Source organism: Prinia subflava, chromosome 1 (assembly GCF_021018805.1).
Source record: "Prinia subflava isolate CZ2003 ecotype Zambia chromosome 1, Cam_Psub_1.2, whole genome shotgun sequence".
In the NCBI taxonomy this organism is placed as follows: Eukaryota; Metazoa; Chordata; class Aves; order Passeriformes; family Cisticolidae; genus Prinia; species Prinia subflava.
Window position 1 is genome coordinate 118496502 of NC_086247.1, and position 21032 is coordinate 118517533.

At 38.5% G+C, this 21032-nt stretch overlaps 1 protein-coding gene across 1 annotated transcript in view; it reads left to right on the plus strand.

Annotated features, from left to right (window-relative positions):
- The window catches only part of RFTN1 (raftlin, lipid raft linker 1), a 96239-nt gene that overhangs the window by 23760 nt on the left and 51447 nt on the right, over nt 1-21032 (plus strand). Inside the window, exon 3 of the mRNA XM_063409342.1 lies at nt 16609-16795. Coding sequence (XP_063265412.1) covers nt 16609-16795 — 187 coding nt within the window. The remainder of the gene's footprint in view (nt 1-16608; nt 16796-21032) is intronic.

Consider the following 21032-nt stretch of genomic DNA (forward strand, 5'->3'; position numbering starts at 1 on the left):
TCCAGATTGTGGCCTTCTCTTTAAGCAGTGAGGCAGCCTGAAAATATGTTCATTGCTTCTGTAGAGGACAAGAACTTAGTAGCATTTGCCAAACACTGCGCTAGTCTTGCTTCCAGTTCCCCAGCTAGCTCCTTTGGCACTCGTTCAGCTATCTTGGCAAAACCCTGGCACGTGTTGCATATTTTTGTCCTGTGCTTTAAACAGTCTCAGTGACTTGGTTTTATCTTATTGCAGTCATACAAGTGTGTAATATCCTGGACTTAGGAGGAGTCCAAGTGACACAATTACCACATGAAATGGCACCCTTCTTTCTGTGATATAACTTGCACAGCCAGCAGACTCTTGGTTTATGTGAAGTAATGATTTTATAAGTGACTCAATACTCGTGACACGTTATACTCTGTCACAGTCCTAGGAAGAGCAGGGGAGTTTCCGAGATGCGAGGTGGCACGTGGGAAGTTTCGGCTGAGTCCGACGCTTGTTCAGCAGCTGCTGTAGTGAACTGCTGTGGCTCTTCCTGGTACGTGGTAACCCATGGACTGTGATAAGGTCTTGCACAGGAACTTCAAGCTTAAGACTTCCCAGCCAACTGATTTTTGCAAAACCTGCTCATTTCATATAAATGGAGCTCTCTTTGTTGAATTGTACAGAACTTGCAGTTCTGTCTCCCCACAAATAATCATCCTCTCAACTTGAGACTTGCAGTGATTAGCTACAGATTCTTCTTGAAAGAAACAGTCCTTTCAAGGGGAAGAGAATCTCATTAAGCCTTTGCTGTGAGCTGCAGCTCTTGATCAGCACACGAAAGACAAGCTTGACAGTCATCAGGTGAGTTAAGAACTGCAAAAATATTACCTGTCTCTGTTAAATAGTCATCAGTTGAAAGAGTTATCTCAGTCTGAGGCTTTTGTGTACGATGTGGCCCATGAAAAATTAAAGACATCAAGGATGTGAAAAGTCCTAAAGGTGCCATACGTTTCCAAATGAATTGATAAAAGGCCTTAAATCTGAAAGAGAATGAGGTATGAGGTTTACAAATAAACAGGTGGAATTTTTGAGAAAGTTAGAGATAAGCCAGGACATGGTTACCTAGTGAAGTATAAACAAACAGCAGTCTACTGCTGTAGTTCCTCATTTGCTAAGCCCTTTGTGATGTTCTCCTATTTGAACAATTGTTTCCTGAATTTTTTAATAACAACTGATAAAGGAATTGACATAGTCCAAAATTGCATGGGTTAATTTGCTACCAGTTATTGTACAGATTACTAGTAAGCAAAAAAAAAATTAACATCTACTTCTATCTCAAATCACAAAACAAAGGAACAAAAAGAGAATGACACAATAAATGGTCTTTTGTTAGGTTTTATTGTCTCATGAAGTTTGGAACTGTGTCAGAATTGCTTTTTTTTTCCTTTTGTTTTGTTTTTGTTGTTTATTTACTTGGGAATGCTCAGCTCAGATGCAGCATCTGTCTTTCTCTGCAGTCCTTCTACCCTATTTTTCCAGCTGGGTTGAATGCCTTGATGAAGCCTTTTAAGTGATCAAATAGAAAAAATTGGACATATTTTGTGGGATTATTTTCATTGTTCTTTAGCACATGTTCAATGAATACGGCACTTTATAATTGTGACACTTTGTTTTCAAGCTGCACTCTTGTACTACTTATTGTCAATGTTGTTTGTTTAGTTTGGTTTTTTTTTTATTATAGTAAATCTTTGTGAAAAATTGGTCTTCTCATCAACAGATACTTTCAGGGTACCCTTCCAGAAGCATTGGTGGAAACCCAGACTACTTTATCAGTGATGTTTCATTATTAGCCAATGGCAGGTCTGGCCTTTTTTGATGTAAGAGAAGTTAGAAATGGTTCTCTCTGTTTTGCAGAACCCACGTGGGACGGGAGAAGTGAAAGTGCCTTGGACATGGGCTGTCATATGATTAGAAGTTAGAGCCACGTGCGGCTGCCCGTGACCTCTCTTTGCGTTGCTTTGTCAAGAGCAGCAAGAAAACAATATTAGCCAGGGCACAGAGGCACTGTGCTTTACATTTTTTCCCAGGTTGGCTTCTGAGGCATTCTGTCTGCAAGGAGGAATAACAACCTGCAGTTGTTGTATGCTCACAGTGAATAAGCATTGTCACATACCACTGTGCCACCTGTACAGGTTATTTTCTATTCGTTGTGAAGAGAACTGTGAAAGTGACCTGTTCATTTGTCTCTGTATTCTGTTATTTAATCAGTAAGAATGTGCATTTAAGAAATTAATTTTTGATGTCACAAACCCAAAAGGGATCCTATCCAGGGGGTAAGGGAATTCTTAGATCTTAAGATTATCTGGGTAATGCTTTTTAATTACCATCTTCATACCATGAAAGTATTCTGTCCCTGTTGGACAGGACATCTGTTACATCTTTAGTGCATATACTTACTACTTTGGTATTAGATTATATTTACTTCATTAATTTGTTCCTTAGCAGCTTTGAAGATAAAATTTTTCTGCTTCTTTCCTTTTAATTCCCAGTAAATGTTGTAGTTGCAGCACTTTTTCTGAAAGAACTACTCTGAGAAATAAGGGTAAAACAATGCCTTCTCATGAACTCTTGGTTCATGATGCTACTTTTTGCAAACAAAATTGCAGCAACAACCATTTTATTGCAAACTTTAAAAAATAAATGAAAAAATATAATTTGATATGGTTGTTCCATTGTAATGATGCTTGAATTTGTGGCCATTTTCCCATGACCCATATTAAACAATGGATTTCCATGCTATCAGTATCACTGTGTGGGAATTCTTCACTTGAAAACAGAAACTGGCCACATTTTTCTGAAACGAGGGAGTAGTTCAAATTCTGTAGAGTGACAGGAAAATTTGCTCTAAGCAAAAAAAGCAGGGTTTTTTTGCCAAGAAAAACTTTTTTCTTTAGTAAATCCATCACCCATGCTCTAGCAGACTTGCCTAAAAAAACAAAACAGTACTTTTGGGAAGTGCTTTGTTAACTTCTAACAGCCTTTTCCACTACTCTTTGGCTTTGTATCAGGCATTCTTGCCAAGTTGAAGTGATGTGGTATGTTTGGCAGTGACATACTGCTTTTAGGTGCCAGTGGTGAACTATTGCTTGCCAGTAGTTTTTGATATTCCGTGAAAGCCTCATCACTGTTAAATACACTGTTAGAGGTGTTACAGAAGGCAATATCCCATAAGCCCTTTTGCAGGATTTTCTTTCGAGGTCTTTATTTTTGAAGGATTTTTTTTTTTCAGAGGGATTGTAGGTGGTAGTGTGATGGATTTTCTGTTTTGTTTCTGAACTGGTTTCCTAGGGAAACGAGAGTTAAAAAAGGCTCACAGTCTGTCTGTCTCATTCCTCCAAATAATTATAACCACACAATTTCAAAGCAATTTGTGAGAAATTTAGGCTGCTCCTAGTTTTTGGGAAACCAGCAGTTGGGGAGAAGACTGAGAATTCTACTCATCAGGGAAAGGCAAGGAGAACCAGGATGTGCACTGACAGCTTGCTGGCCAGGGAGCCAGTCCATTGCTCCAATGTAGCCACATAATCGCTGCTTCTCCTCATCAGTTTGAGGAATCTAGGGTGTGGGAAGAAAAAAACAAAACAAAACAAGGGAAAATTGAAGGCTGTGGCAGCAAGGTTCAAGAACAAAAGCTTCATTTCAATGGGAATCACTCTTCATTAGCTAATGGAGAAAAACTTGAGTAGGAATTTGGATAATAGCACAGTGAGCAAAAAGTCAGCAAGAAATATTTTATCTTGTACTGATCTTAATCAGGTTTTTGACCACCCTTGTGTACCAACAGAGTTGGCAAATCCAAAACATATGGACAGGAAAGAAGGTCTTCTTTGGATAGCTGGAACGTCTCATCTCATTGAACACTTGCCTAATTAATTGCAAAATTACCAATCCATTTGGTGATTCTAGCTTTTTATCTTCTGAAATTAGTTTATCTGGTCACTACAAAAATCAAAAATGGGATGATACATGGCTCTTCCACATACTAAATCAATCTGCTGGGGAATTTACTTGACAGGGTTTACTGCCATCCTGTATTTTTGTATGTTCGCATGCAAATCTTTGCATGTTAAGTCTGTCATGGGTTTCCTGTCATGATTTTTGAGCAATGAGGATTTGGTCCTGCAAATTTTGCTGCAAATACCAGAACAGCTTCAGTTCCAGCTGGATGGCTCCCTTTGATGCTGTGGGGTAGCTGAGATGCCCAAATACAGCTCACCACTGGCGCTGAGGGCAACTCTCATGAGGGTGAAATGAAGTCTGCTAGGACAGTAAAATCTTGATCTTGTTTTGTAGACACAGACTCCTCACATGAAATTCACATATCCTGAGGTATTCTTACAATTAGCAGTGGTGGGAATATATTCCCATTATCAATACAACAAAAAATAGAAGTGTGGGGCAGGAGAGCTGAGAGGAATAAATACCATTAAATGTTTGCATTTGGTTTTTGCAGTTCCCCAAGCAGGCCTAGTGATTGGAAACAAAGCCAGATCTAATTTACTTTTATTCCTTTTTAAAATTTGGTGTTTTTCTGGAAATTTTGATGGAGTTAAATAGCTCAGTTTTGACTCTGTTTATAATCTAACAGCTGTTGTGTGTTCTGAGTCTTGTGTAGTTGTCCACAGAAGTGTTCATCTTAGAATTACTGCAGGGTAATGTGTTTTTAAAAAATCCATATGCATTATAAGCCCTTTCCTCTGAATTTAATTTACCTGCCCCAGAATATCTCCTGTTTATACTGAATTTAATCATGTAGCATTCTCTTACCTAGCTTTCTTTTCAAAAATTACTAAACCTGGGGCCAAAATCCCATTGAGAGTATACCTTCAAGTAACGCAGGTAATACTGCTTGCTTGGTTACAGAACTTCTGTTACATTTTTGGCTGCTTTAACATTTATTTGGTTTTTCCAGTAAAGCTGAAAACAATTTAATAGACATTTATGAAAAATTACAGCATTTTCTAAATAGGAGATTTTGATTTAATGGAGACCAAAAGAAGAGTGAGAAGTTAGACTATATGTTATCTTCCAAATGAAAAGTATGTATCATTTGGAAGTGTTTTCTCTTTATCTAAAATATATAATATTTCAAGCTAGGAAAAAGATAGAAAGATGAAAGTCACTATGATACTTAATCTAATTTAGAATATTAAGTGCTTAGTATCTATGACTGCCTTTTGTAGAAAAGGAATATCATTGGTTGAGACAGTCAAGAAATGAGAACATCTGAAACAGGGTAATATGTGGACTTTAGAGCCAGGATTGGGAAAAATCCCTTCCTAGCTTTTAAAAAGAATCAAACAAACTTGGCACACAGTATCATCCTGAATAAAAGTTTACAAGAAAGTCTAAAACATCTATTGGAGCAGCAGGGGAGAATGCACGTGAAACGCTGGCAATATAAATGACAAGAAACAGAAACCAGCAGGTAACATTTGAATAAAGCCTTCAAGCATTTCTAAAGCTATCTGTCCTTTTCCGTATATATAATGCAAAGTGTTATGTATAAAATATCTACAGGCATGACCTGCCAAGAAGATTTTGGTTTCCCTGGAGACTATCAGTTCTCTGTTGCAGGGGTTGGCTTGGGGAATAAGAGCTATCTTGATAAATCCTAACCTTTCTTCCCAAGATTATTGGATATGTCGGTAAATTTAAATCTTTGTGTTGAAGGCTGAACTTATAAAATTCAAATTTTTAAAATGTTCTCTCTGGATTCCAGCTGTTTCTAGTGGCATATATTTATTATATGCTGCAATTACCTTGTGAATTGGGGGAAAAAAATCTTGATGGTAATACTTTGATGGAAGTTTTATGTTCTTGTTTATCTGGCTATGCCAAGTCATTGATTTTAATTGTAGTTATCAGTGTATCATGAAAAATGTGCCTGAGATCACAGCAAGTGTATTCAGCCACCATTACTACTTTGTTGACTTCCTTCTCCTCTTTTTTCCTTAAATGTTTGAAATCCTTCTGTCATTTTTCAGTTTGGAAACTAGTTTTCAGTCAGTTTTGTAGTTTATAACTATCTTGTGAATGTGAAAAGAAATCTCATGTAAAGAGTGCAAGCTACTTCGTTCACCTCTGCTTGATTAAAATTGAAAACAGTAATCTCAAGGTTGTTCTCTGGATGGAAATACATAGATGGATATATGTACCTTTCTGCTTTTGACCTGTTTAAACAATTAGCACACGCAGCATTTTATTGACATTAGGGTATAATGATTTGGAAACCTAAGAAATGCTAAAAATTCCATTTCAGAGGAGATTTTTCCTCATCCAGGAAAGTATACCATAAAATCAATAAATTCTGCATGTTAATAAAGTAGACAGTTTTTGTCTTCATCTGAGGATACTATCTGTGCTTTTTACAGGTTTTTCCCTTATTGCAATGCTTTCTGTAAAATTTGCAAAGAAACCAGTGTTACTTTGTTACATTCTGCAGTTCTAAAATCTGAAATGAGAATTTGTCAGAAATGCGGAAATAACATTGAAGTGAAACATAAAACAGGGAGGAGGAGAAGGAAAGGAAAAGGAAGGGTTATGACAGAGGAAAAGACAAAATAGATTTAAAAAAAATATCAGAGGGAATGAAGATGTGGTAGGTGCAGAGTTAGCTGTGAAACTTGCCAGTATTCATTATTATTGCCGCTAAGAAAAATGGCAAGCACGATAGAGAGGCGGTCAAAGCTTAAAAGATGCATCAGCCCTCCAAATTTTATGATACTACCAATTTCCTTGGTACCAGAAGATCTCTTCAGTGAGTTGTACTATTATTTGCTCGTTGGGTAGCTCCCCTTTCCCTCCCTTTAAAGTATTTGGTACTTGCTGTGAGAGACAGGACTTGCTGCACTGCTGGTGGAGTGATGGGAAGTCCTTTTGCACTACTCCTGCAGCTGTTAAGGAGAGCAGCATTCAGCATTAGACTTTGGCAGCTGAAGTATTGCCATCAACAGATGGAATTTGTGTCTAAAGGCTTTGGGAGAGGGGACCAGTACATTGGGGGGCTGTGGGAGGAATGGAAATACATGGGAATCAGCATGCTGGTCCTTCCTGTAATTCAGAATTAACTCGTTCTCTCCTCTGTAGTTCAATGTAATGCTTGTCTGTAGGAATTACACAGATAACAAGTCTGTGTGGATAAAATATAACTTTGAATGCATTCTGTGTTTGGTTGGACATAATTCGTGTTTCTTGGTTTATGAAATGTAAATTAACTGTTGTCTCTGGTTTTGGTCTGGATCAATTTAGGAAGTAGAACCAAGCAGGAGGGAGTGACAAATTTAAAGAATAGCATTTTGAAGAGCTATTCAAGTGCAGAAGGGATAGGATTTCCTAGGTTTATTTCTGTGTAAGTATAAATGAGAAGTCCCTCCCCTTTTTCACCTTCTTTAATTTTGCTTTTTGCACAATCATTAACCCTTTTAACCTCTAGTAGGTGGTCTTCTGTTTGTCCATTTGCATAATTCTGCCCACAAGCTAATGGGTATAAGCTGTGAGTCACTTAAGAAGTGCTTGTTAATTTATTTAGGTTATGAAACTTCTGTTTAGTGATTGTTTCTTAACTTGGTGGAGGTGATAGGAGGGTATTTCCTTTTTTTTCTGAAACACCAGAAATTAAGCCATCTCATGCATAACCACATAATTGTGGCAACCAGTTCTTGAGATACTTATCTTTTACTTGCAAGACACAGAAATGAAACTTCAACTGGGCAGCAAGCAAGATAATTCACAGATGCAATGAGATCCGACAACACAATTGATCAGAGTTCATGTACTCTCATTGCATCTGTGAGATGTCTTAGTACTTCACCAGTTTGACTAATGCACGTATCTGCTGTTTCCTGAAGGAAAGAAAGACTGTTGGTGTATATCTGTGTGTACCTGCATACATGTATATGTGCATTTCTATGAATTTACATGCTTTTAAAAGGTATATATGCAGTTTCACAGTCTTTCTGTGGATTTTCTTTCCTCTACGACTTTAGGATACAGTGCTTTGCTTTTGAATATCTTTAACTCCTGTTATTACATTTTCACTAAAAGTGAACACTAGGAGCTTATTGAACAAGACACCTTCATTTATGAAGTACTGATTGCTCTTGCATATTCGTTCTTACTTTCCTTTATGGGGACATTTATTGTATTTGTCTTCAAGATTGAAAGAAAACCCACTGATAATGTCATTTAACATAACTGAAAAATCTATGTGTTTTAATAACATCCAGTATCTTGCCTCTGTTGACAGTCTGAAGACTATGCATCTTCTTTTCGGAATTAAGGAACTTATATATGTACCTCATGGAAGCTCGAGCTCTGTTCAAAAGGAAAAGAGACTGCTTGTAGTATAGTTGTTACTCCAAAAGCTTGAGCTATTATCTCATTGAATTCTAGAATTAGTGTGTTTCAGGTAATTCAAACCATGTAATAGTGTCACAAGTACCATATATTTTCTGCTAGGTTAGTTATACTGCTTTAGCGTTTGTTTGGTAGGTTTTAGTTCAGAAACAATTATTGGGAACTCATCACAAAACTTGCTAGAAATGTATTTAGTTTATGTTCTTTCAAATGTATAGCTTTATGTTCTTTAAGTTACATTATTGGTAGGTTTGTTTTAATTTTCATTAGAAGTACTCTAATAGCTTTCTGTTGTCATCAAGAAACTATTTGTGGGTTGAATGAGGAAAGAATATAGTTAAGTGAGAGTAGCATGCCTGCATTGTTGTGACCCACAAACAATTTGAGCTGTAGGAAAGAGATTTCCTTAGTGTTTGTAACAAAGAATGAAAAATTTGCACTAGATGGCTTAATTTTTTTTGTGTGTGTGAGATTGACAATGAATGGAAATAAACTTCTCTCAGGATAAGTCTGTAAGTGCTTTGAGAATATTCAAGTAACAGTTTGCTGTCTTCTCTCCCGAGTAACAAACTGGCCTTAGCAAGCCTGAATAGTTGGAAAGGATGATGATCTGGATTCCTTCAGCTGTTCCAAACTAACTGCTGAATAAGTTAGTGAAAAGTGCCTTAAAAACTTTCTTTATAGTACAGAGAGGGGATCTTTTCCAGTCTGTCCTGCATTATAGGAGCAAAGCCAACACTTCACAGTAAGTTGTTACCTTGTACCTTCCTTCACTTCGATTCTGATGATCCCCAGCTCTTGGAGAGGGGCTGCAGTACCATTCAGCCCTCAGGGCCTGCACAGAGAAACTCGAGGACTTTGGCAAACCAAAAGGTGGCCTGACAGCAACATCCTTCATTTAGCAGTCAGTGTTGAGCTTACCCAGACTAGCTGCTCCTAGTGGCATTGGTTTGTTTGTATATCCTAGTTGTGGCTGTGCACCTTCTGTCAGTACAGTTCTTCTTCCATCAGAAAATCACAATTCCAGTAATACAGGTAATTAATTCCAAATTTCAAGTGGAGTGGAAATTCCTAGAAACATTGAAAATGTAGTGCTTATTCAACCACTTTGATCTTGTAAAACATGAATACATTACTTTTATTTCTGAACATAATCAAAATTAAAAACTTTGCTGCAGTTGATGTGTTCTTACCAAATGTTTTAAGGTAGGTAAAACTGCATCTTCTCAGGGTAAACTTTTTAGTTAAATTTCTTTGGCTGGTCCTAATACAAAGACAGTTTTTTGCTCTTCTGGAAGTTAGTCTGTTGTAGATTTGATTTCTTTAAATTAGATTAAAGTTGCTGGCAAGAAATTAATATTAAATTAAGAAACAGCAATCTTCATCCTAAGTAGAGGAAGCATGCTTGCCTTGCAATTGTACAAAACGATCGGGACTTGTAAATAGTCATAAACGTGCTCGCAAAGTGTCCTGTGTGAAAACATGGGATATTTTCTGGACTTGAGTGGTCTCCTACGTGCTCTGTGTAGAGCAGGAAGGAGATTTGGATGCTTTGGAAGGACAGCAGCAAGAAATCATGCTGAGTAGGGAGGTGTGTGGAGGTAGTGAGCAGTAGTGACAAAGTGTGTAGCATGCCTGAATGTTTGCTTCTTTATAGCTCACAGGCTCAGTCCTGCTCAGGGGCAACCAGGTGGCTTTGAGCCCTCGGTGGGGGAGGGAGAGCTGAGCTGAGGTCGCTTCTGTGGCCCTTCTGTCAGAAGCCTCCCTTTTCTGAGGAGGGCTCCATGAACCCTGCACTCCCCTGGGCAGGAGACGGGAGGACATCGTTCTTTCAGTGAGTGACCTGGAGCGTCTCTAGTTTTGTGGAAGTGCCTGCAAGATTTGTGATGCTGGACAGAGGAGGTACAGGAGGAGCATGAATGGGTCCATAGTTCACTGGCTATAGGTGCCTCGAGCCGGAATGGCTCACAGGAATAGCCATGGATTGGGAAACAGTCTCATCCTGCACTTCGACAATGAAAACAGTTGGACCTGTATTTCTTTAAGGGTCTTAGCCTGGTAATATGTGTTAGGCCTCATCATATGACATGGAGTGCAAGTTTGCAGGTGACAGCAGGCTGGGTGGTGCAGGGGCACAGCTGGGGGATGGGGTGTCATTCAGAGGGACTCTGGACAAGCTCAAGGTGTTGGCCCCTGTGAACCTCATGAGGCTAAAGGAGGCCAAGTGCTAAGCCTCACACTTGGGTCTGTGCCACCACGAGTATCAGTACAAGATGGGGGTGAAGGGATTGAGAGCAGCCTGCTGAGAGAGACCTGGGGGTGCTGGTGGATGAAAAACTGGGCCTGACCAAGCGGTGTATGTTCAAAGCATCCAAAGCAGAGTGGGCAGCAGGTCAAGGGGGGGGATTCTGCCCCTTTCCTCTGCTCTGGTGAGCTGCAGTGCTGCTTCCAACTCTGGGGGCCCTAGCACTGTAAAGACATGGACCTGTTGGAGCAGGTCCAGATGAGGTCCACAAAGCTGATCTCAGGGCTGGAGTACCTCTCCAATGAGGAAAGACTGAGACAGTTGAGCTTGTTCAGCCCCAGAGTGACTTTAATGCAGTCTTTCAGTACTTAAAGGAGGTTTGCAAGAAAGATGGATACAAACTTTTTAGTTGGGTGTGTTGCAGTATGAGGAGGAGTGATGGTTTTAAGCTAAAAAGATAGATTTAGATTGTACTTAAGGAAGATTTTTTTTACAATAAGGAGGGTGAAACACTGGCACAGGTTTCTCAGAGAGGTGGTGGATGCCACATCCCTGAAAACCTTCAAGGTCAGGTTGGATGGGACTCTGAGCAACCTGATCTAGTTGAGGAGGTCCATGGGCCTTGCTGTGGGAATTGGACCAGATGATCTTTAAAGAGCCTTCAATCCAAACTGTTCTGTGATTTTATGGAACAGAAGTAATATGGATGCAGCTACCAGGTAACTGAGTTGCTACATCACTTAATAGTGTGGATCTGTTGAGTTTGCCAATCTGCCTTTGTTTCAGACCCCATGATGTGTCACACCTTGGGTAAAGTGTTTTCTTCTGTATCTGGTATGGACAGAGAATGTGTACAATCAATGTACACACGAGTTTGATCTTTGGTTGTTTTAATGCAGAGGCAGAGGGACTGGAACTAGATGATCTTTCAAGTCCCTTCCAACCCAAACTATTATGTGATTCTATGAAAAAGGCTTATTTAATGTTCCATAATAAATTGAGGAACATTTAAAATGCAGATGAACATGAAAACTTTAAAAGGTAACAAGGAATAGTTAAAAGGAGTCCCTATTATTTTTGTGGAACATTTTAATCTGTAATGTGAAATGTCATTAAGGGCTCCATCCGCCTTTAGCAGCTGTGACTGCAATAAGAGCATAAAAGCTTAATCAGAAAAACATGTTGAAAAATGAAGACCAAAAAATCCCAGCACTTACTTTGTTTTGTTGGAGTAAGCAAACTAAGCTAATCTTATGGGGTAGTAGATACACAGGATAATAGAAATTTGAAGTAGAGCTATATGGTTGCTCTTTTACATAAAGTATTAAGGATAGGTGCTGAGAAACTAAGACCCAAATTTGACGTCAGATTTGACCATTTGAATAAAGAGAAATTAAATAAATGCCATTTTGGCATTTAACATATCCGCTTTTCTGAGGCATAGCTATCATTCACATAATAGGAAATTAAAAAATAATAAAGTTCATTTTGTCTTTGTCTTAAATGTGTCAGGAAGAGGAAGTTGCTGTTTATCAACTAGAATTGAGTTAAAATCATGTAATTCTGTTGAGTATGTATAGTATATAAAGATGGATTGTACTTGATGATGGGTGTCATTAACATGGGCTAATAGGTGAATCCAGGGATTATTTTACAAGGCATAGGATACCTTTCTTACTTCAGAGTGTTGGTTTCCAGCATTTCAAAGGTACCCAAATCTATTGTTTTCATGTACAAAAATCAGACTATTTTTGTAGACAGTTGTAGACAGTAACTGTCTTCTCTCTTAATATTTGATCAGGAGGCATCTCCCTCGTTAGTGTGGACCATAGCACAGTTGTCAGAGGCCACATGAGAAGCTTCAGTTTGAAGCCAGTCATTGGCTGTTTGTTCCCTGTGGTAGAAGCCCTGGATAATCTTCCGGGAATGAAAGACGAGCTCCTTAACACAGGAAGAACAAGTCCTCTTCAATATCTGTCCTCTCAGCCTGCTCTCAGTCCCTTGGGATCCTGGTGGTAGACTGTGCCTCATTTTCCTTTTCCTATAAATTGCTTTTGGGAGCTACAGAAATGACTACTTTCAGATATACATGACAACCTGTAGATTTTTATGGAAATTCACCCCTCTTACTGATTTCTCTGTGATGTGATTAGGATAAGTGTGAATGTCTATCAGGTTTTTCCATTAGCAGCAAAGAACGCATAAGTCCCTAGACCCAGGAAAGTCACTTCACAGACATCAGTTATATAAGAAAACTTTGTTTCTTTTTAAAGAGCCTGTAAAGCTGTTGTTCTCTATTTATCTGAGCACTGCTGGAAGTGTTTCAAGTGTCAATTCAGGCAACAAACTAATTTAGCGGGTGATCCAGTCCAAAACCAGCGAGCGCTACTGTTTCCACCTTCAACCTTAACCAAATGGGAAAATGCGGCTTCTTGCATTTACAAGTTTCTTACACGCTCATTTAGATGATAAACAAAGGAATCTTTTGAGGTCACATCGAGAAATAAAACAATAAATGTGGAAATATGGACCAGAAGCTAAAACTTAGAACCAACTGCAGTTCAAGAGCAAAAAAGAAGCTGATAAAAGAAGTCAGCATTATCTTTTGGCAAAAAAGCACTGATGTTATACAAGTTTTTATTTGGTTTTACTTTTACTCTTTTACCTTACACAAGTCCCTGTTGTACACAATTTTGGTCTTCCTTTTTCTTCAAAAGTGATGTAGTTAGAATTCTCTTTAACAATTAAACCAATCATTTTAATATATTTTACTGGATATTGAGTAAGGTTTTCTGAAAATGTTAGCATTTTTCTAAGGTAAAGTAAGGAAAAACTAGATTGACAACTTATTTATTAAGTTAGATGTTTTCAAGTAGGTCAAACTTACAGGTATGCACTGTAGAGGAATTACCTGAAGAAATAATTGAAATTTTATAATTTCAGATTGAAGACTGTTGACTAAATACAACTCTGTAGTGAAGTATGAACTTTGAGATTGTTAGCCCAGTTTAATGCCCAGGAGATACTGGAAAAAATAAATTGTGAAATATCCAGAGGATGATATGTAGCAGCGATTTCTGCAGAGGAATCTGCACAACTCAAATGCACAGTTACAGGTCTGTAGATCCAGAAAACTCATAGACCTTGTGGGCATCAGCTGTGTAACAGGAACTGTCTTTCTGCTGTGAAGGATCTCTAGTCCAAGGAGAAATAAGCAATAGTTCAGCATCAAACCAAAAAAATGTATTAACTGTAAGGCTTAAAAGTGTTCTGCTCAGAGTCTGTTAAAATTCATCATTTTCATTTACTGTTCCAGCAACTGACTGCTGAGTATGTTCATTACAGTTTGCCAGTCTGAGAGATGCTGTTCATACTGTAAAAGTCAGAATCCAGAATGTCTCTTGAAAACTGAAAGGAAAAATCCTAAAATTCATGAAGAACAGGAAAACTGGCCACTGTTAGTTATGGGGAGAAGAATTTCTTTTTTTTTTTTTTCTTTTTTTTTCCCTCCCTGGATGATGTAAACTGACATAGGATGTAATTAGTGTTAGAGTTTCACAGAGCAGTGGTGAGACTTGTGCTAAATCACTGTGGTCAAAATTAGGTACTGTATTTGAAGAAAAATTTGGACCAGTTGAAGAGAATCAGGAGAGAACATCAGATTTTACTTAGAAATACACAAGACATGAGAACAGGAACACTGAAAGGGCTGAGTTTATACAGTGTAAAGAAAGTAAGACCTATGCATGAATGGTGTTAAGAGTTACAAAATGTTGCAGAAAAAGAAAAGAAATAGTCTAGTGGGGAAGTAGCAATATCAAATTTAAGAGAGGGAAATTTAGGCCACATGCTAAGAAAGGGTTTTGAGTAGGAAGAATAGAGAAATGCTGAAAAATGACTTAGGGGGCTTGTGGAATTTCCATTACTAAAGGTTTTTAAAAATAGATGAGAAAAAACAAGAAATAACCAAACTAGAACTGATCCTGCCTCTAGGTAGTAGGATGAACTAGCTAGATGATCCCACCCATCTCTGTTTTCTCTTACATTTCTTTTTTAATCAAGTTACATCCCAAGGCTCCTATTACATGCATTTCCACACTTTCTCCTCATGTTTAGCTTTTAGGAGGAAGCAGTCTCCCATGTTAATGACTAGACTTTTTACTAATCTTACTCAAGCTATCCTCAGAAGAATCCCGATGCTATGTAGGTATGTCAGGTGAGCGTAAGGTTTCATAAGTGATGATTAAAAATTGGAGCACCATGACCAGAATTAACAGTACCGAGTAGTGTTTAGTCATTCCATTGTATCCAAGTAAACTCCTCATTTAGAAATTAATTAGTTGCGGTGTCAAAAATATTTGGAGTCTCTGAGCCACAAGAGGGAAAATGGGGTTCTAAAATCTGGGTTTCCCTATTTTGGTCCCCAGTAGGCTCCAGTCAATAACTGTTGGGTTGGTTATTTATTATGCATTATTCATTGTGCCATCTCTTTTTATGACTCTGAAGTGATTTGTATGCCGTTGTAGAAGGTAGAGCCCTATTGTCTGTCAGTGTGCATGTTGTGTGGATCTCATTTTATTTGTAAAAATAATAAAAAATTCTATGTCTTAAACTCCTGGTCGAAAAGTTCCATTATTCCCTTCTGGAACGTGGTCTTGTATGAGGAAAAAAACATACCAAGCACATCTATTCTATTATTATTTAAATTATTCCTTGGTATTATCTGTTTTGAATATTTATTAGTTTTTTGATAACCCCTTAAATTATTCATAGAGGGTGGCCATACGGTTTGATGGAGAAAGCAGTACAATGAAACCTTATTTTGCATTGCTGGCTTCTTTCATACGAAGTATTCTCCAGTGCTTTTTTTTTTTTTAGCAAAGGCTTGCAAGGTGCTGGGAACCTCTGTTGTGTTTTTTGCAGTATCCCCTCCCTCTTGGTTTCAGTGGGAGGATAGAACATCCAGCACCTCACCCCCCTGTATGCCCTGGCATGGTTTAGATGAAATAATAAATATCCTCCAAGCAAGATGGAAATGAAGAGGCAAAGGTCAGGAAAGAGAGATGTAATTTCCCATAAAATATGAAAAGTGTATGAGGAATTACTGATGTAGAGAAGAAGAGGATAAAAGATTGTTTTAGTTGATTTATGGGATATTCTTTTGAATCCCACAAGACTGCAAAGAAATAAGGGCAATTGCTATACTGACTGAAATATCCGTGTGTACGTCAGGTGTCTTGACAGGAGTCAGCAGCAAATACTTGACAGGAAGGCATAAAACCTTGCAGTAAGCATATTGGGGAAGGATTATTTTCATATACTATGTCTCATCCTCATCTCTAATATGTATAGATTTGCTTAAACCTGGAGGTATAAGATTTAGTGTTTATTCGAAAGGGTTTCTCATCGCTATAGGTGTGCATCACTCAATGTTCCTATTATCAATATACCTACAAAATTCTCTTTAGAAATATTGGCAGATACTTGTTCTCATCAGCATTTTGCATCAGTGATCTTTTAGTCTGATTTTGTGTAGATGGATACTTCTTTTTATAGCTTCTGAATTTGACATGTTCTGCTTTCGCTGACTGTCTCTTTTCTCTTGTTCTGTTTTTGACTCGTGGTTCACTCCTCTCTATATGCATTACTATGACGACTACTAGAACCTAGAGTATCTTTTGACCAACTGCCTTATTTTTATTAAATTCTTTGCCTTATCTCTGCCAGACTGTGTAGTGAATTTGGCATTTTTAATGTATCTGAGTTCTTCTTTAATTGCATGAGTCTCTCGTGTAATACACGTCCTTTGCCAGGACAGCCTGCTTAAAATATGAAATACAAAATGGGTCTCAGGAAAGGTCACTTTTGTTGTTAATATTGTAGATCAGTGTGAAGCTTACTTGACTCTGAAGAGCCTGGATTTTAAATTACATGATAGTCCAGTGTCAGATTATTGACCAATTTCTTTACATTTCCAGCTGAGCTGCCAGGATCATCTGCAATCAAGCTCTCCTCCTTGTGTGATCTTCCAGCTCAGCTGCAAGAATTGTACCAGCAGGGCTTTGTCTTGGCTGCAGTCCACCCTTTTGTGCAACCAACTGATGAAAAAGAGAAAACTCCCCAGGAACAAATCTTCAGGGCTGTGCTTATCAAGAAAACAGAAAGGTAAAGTACTTCCAGTGAACTGGGATAAAAATAGACAATGTGATTTCCTGCTGAGTTTTGACCTACATCAGGAAATTATAGCAGTTTACTGTGCAAGACTTGTGGTGGGGTTTTTTGATTTTAGGGTTTTTTTTTTTCTTATCTTTTTTTTCTTTTGTGGGCTTGAATAGGCTTAACATGTTCTTCGTGTTTACAATTTGTCTGCAGTTTGGCAGGCGACTTGGAGAATAACAAGTTGAAATATGCTCTGTATTTTGGGATGTGTTGTCATGAGAGGCAAACAAACAAGCCCTATGCATGACAGTTTGTGAGGATGGTCTTGTGGGTACCCTTTAGGAATTTATTAGATTAAATTATGACAGAAGAATTGTTTGCTTAGAGAAGGCACATTTTTTGTTTAGCCAGTTATAGTTAATGCATTTAATTTGAGAACTGTAGTATTAATGCATACTTCTTAAATTTATATGTAGATTTTAGACCCTTCTTTCTTCTAAACAATACAAGTACTTTCAAATTTTTAGTCAGTGCAAACTCCATAAATAAGAAGATTGCTTTCCTGCTTTGCTCATTTCTTAAAATGTACTAAGAATTTTACATAATCTAAGTCTGAAGATGAAGAAAGAACGAGGAGTTCTGTTCTTTTATGATTTAATGTGACTTCTAAAAAAAATCAGTAGGATGTGCTGTTAAATAGCCCAGAAGAAAATAAAAATGTAGATATTTGTAAACATGTGATTTTTAGTCAATGATTTAAAACCTAACTTAATATTATCTGACCACCCCCCCACTCTGCAGCCACCTGTATTGTTTCAGCCATTCTCTACAGTTTCCTACATTAGCTGCATTCCCCAGTGCAGCCCTTCTTACAATGACCAGTTCTGAAGGCTGGCAGGTAATTCAACCTCCATCTGCTAATCCTACTCCCTGTCTTTGTGCTGATGCTTGAAGGAAAGGATGTAGCTGGTTTATACCAGCAAACCATTTATCATTTAATTTAAAAAGCAAACCATTCACCATTCGATTTGCTGCAGTGTGGTAGCCAGTTGATAGAGCTTATGGACACAGTTGAAGTTCAGCCTCTGACCTAAGGAAAAAGTTCTGCATTTTGTTAGCAAATATATGAAGGCATTAGGTGTCACAGACAATTTGAGCTTCTAAAATAACTCTTAATTTATCTTGGTTTGATTTTAGTTTTATTAATACAGGACTTCATGCTGGCTTGCCTGATATTATTGTTTAAATGGCTTCCAGTTTTATGGTTAAAACATAGAATGTTTGGCTGAACAGTGAACTTGTTGAGTGATGTTGGGCTGAGTTTGTGTGGTTTGGGGCCTTGCCTTCCCTGCCTGCACAATACCTTGCTTCAAGCAATGGAAGTTATTTAAATGCATGAGTTTGTAATGTTAAGTAAGCACTTCAGGACTTCTGTTGGTTAGGGATCTGAGGGTTCAACATGTTCCAGGTCTGAGCCCTGAAGATCTGTCAGGGAAGAGCAGCTTCCTTCTGAGTGGAGCGATGTGATCCTCGAGCCAGAGGATCAGGGTGTCCCTGCTCTCACACTGTATCCACTGGTTTACATCTGTGCAGAGTGATTGTGGAAGAGTACAAAATCCTAATTGCCTGCTCACTCACTTGGGTGCCAGTGTCACACACTTTAGACAGCTGTAAATGACTGTACAAAATTGAAGGCAGTAGAGAGTCTTGAACCAATTATATTTCCTTTTACATTCACAGTCCGTTTCTCTGCATTCCCTTATCTGTCATTTCTGACTGCCTGGGGAAGCGGAAAAGACGTGGTGAAGCAGGAAAAAAACAAGTACCAGGAAGGGAAATTACATCAGTTTGGTGTTTCATGTAGCTTAAATGTTCCTGAGTTTGGCTGAGAGTATGGAAGCAGCTTCTCTCATAGTGTGTGGGTGCAACAAATATTTGCATTGCCAAGTGCGATGAAGAGAGATTGGTGTTGCACAGATTTCAGATGGCTCTGGCGTGCATAGAGACCACCTGTGTCTGAACTGCAAGTTTATATCATTCCACAAACAGCTGGGGACTAAAAATATGTAACAGTATTAAAAAAAAAGACATACTGTTAATTTTTTTAATTAACCTTTCTCATTACACTGCTGATAATGATTAAACCCTGCTGATAATGACTCCCCTGAGGACTGTCAGGTGTCTTGTCATCTCAAGGCAGGCTCTGTATATAACAGTTAAATCGTGGGTAGGAGTTAGGTCTGCTTAGGCTGAGATCAGATGAGTGTTTATTTCTGTCGTAAGAGTTTTAGGAGTAAAAGTAGTCCAGCCAGAGCTGTAAGATCACTAGTAATGTCATTTATGCTGTGGAGTACAAATCCATCCATTTGGTGGTATGGTGTTCACGGGGAGCCAAGAGCCATAAAAAGCTCTGTACCTTGGTGTGGGGCCCAGCCTTTGGTTTCCTGGGCACTTCCTGTGGAACACCTGAGGCTGCAGCTCTTTTCTCACTGCAGGTGTTTCACCACCGGTGCCTCCAACACTCTGCACTTGCATCTGCCCCTTGTCTGGCAGATACCGAGGATGTTTTCCACCTTCCTTTTTTTGTTCCCTGAATGGAACAGCAATGAAATTGTTGCATTAGTGCCTAGAGTAATGCCAATTCTATCTATACAGAGACAGAACCGAATGCTTGAATTAGTTTCTAGTCAGTATTGCACCTTTCTGTGTGAGTTTTATGGTTTAAAATTAATACTATTGACCTGTGCTTTGAGGGCTTACTTTTATAGCTCTGCCTCTCCAGAGGTAGAAAGAGGCTGTGCCAGCTGCAGCAGAGGATGGGCATCAGCAACACTGTGCTGCTGCTGTCAATGAGATTTGCAGTGCCTGAACTTGTTCAACAGTAAAATGGAAAAGGTAATGCTGAAGCATGTTGTGCATTAGAATTTGTGGAAACAGTACCTGTTAGTGTTATTTTTATCCTATTTTGCCATTGTCATGTAGCTTCAAAATACTCCTAGTGAATTTGCAATGGCATTGTACATTAAGGTGACTTTGAAAGTCACTTTGATAGTTTTCTGTTTAATCTGTCCTGGTATCTTTGGCTTTGTTATCTTGGCTATGTAATCATTTGTGGTAAATATGGAAATAGGAGTCCTTCCTGCTGTAGGACGTTCGAAGAAACACATCCTTAACATGTATGGAAGCTGTACATGTTGAAAACCAAGGATGATCCACTGGAAGTGGTAGGAAAAATATAGAAATAAGGGACAGATTTTTTAAAAAAATCAACAGTGCAATTGTTTGCAGTGCAAAAGGCGCCATGTTCAATTGAAGTAAGTGAAATAAATGTAGGAGCGTTTAATTCTTTAGAGTCACTGTGCATGAAGGTAGTCTACCAAGTTGCTAAACAACTCTGCCTTTACTCTCGTTAAATTTAATATAATAAATTTAAGTACTTCTGTGGCATCTAGTGGCATGGTGTACTCTGAGCAGTTGAGGAAAGTGATTTGAAAGTTACATAGAATAGAATCAGATAAAAGAATAATAAAGTCAGTGCTCAGGAATACTTTCTTTCCCCCTCTAAATTTTAGTGGACTTAACTAAAAAGCAGTTGTCTGTTCTATTGTCTGTGCTGAGTTCTGAGATACGTGGTTTTCTTGAAGAAGAAATCTTGAAGAATCTTGTATCATTTGTGCGAAGAAAACTCTTTCAGCCCAGGTTTTTACAGATTTTTTTTTTTCCTGAATTTAGGGAAGGCCCCAAGAGAGAAGCATAGATATGGCCTACTGTTCACACTCACACTTGAGAAGGGTAGTTTCACACTGATTTACACTTAGAATTTCAGGAAAGGCAATAAAAGCTGGTGCCTGAAAAGCATGAACATGTGACAGTGGTCTCTGCTGATGGAAAGGATGGGGGAAGGTCCGTGGGTTTGAGAGGTTCTGGCTAACCAAGATGAGGACAGTAGCACATATGTTGCTTACATTCCCCTGAGGAACAGAAATCAGTAGTTCTTTGTGTCTTAACCTTTTTCTCCTTGGCCTTTTATTTCTACACTCACTGGTTTATTTGCTTTAACAATCTCTGTGCAGGTGTCTCGGGTGCGTTCTTATTTTTGACAGCTTGTGGTTGTTGCAGGTTAGCTGTTCCCTGCAGAGAAATTGCTAAGTCAGCCCCTGAACAAAATTATAACAAAGCTGTAGCAAAAAGCAGCTTTAACTTGTTTACAGCAACCTGTAGTGTGATACCCCTGTCTGGTATC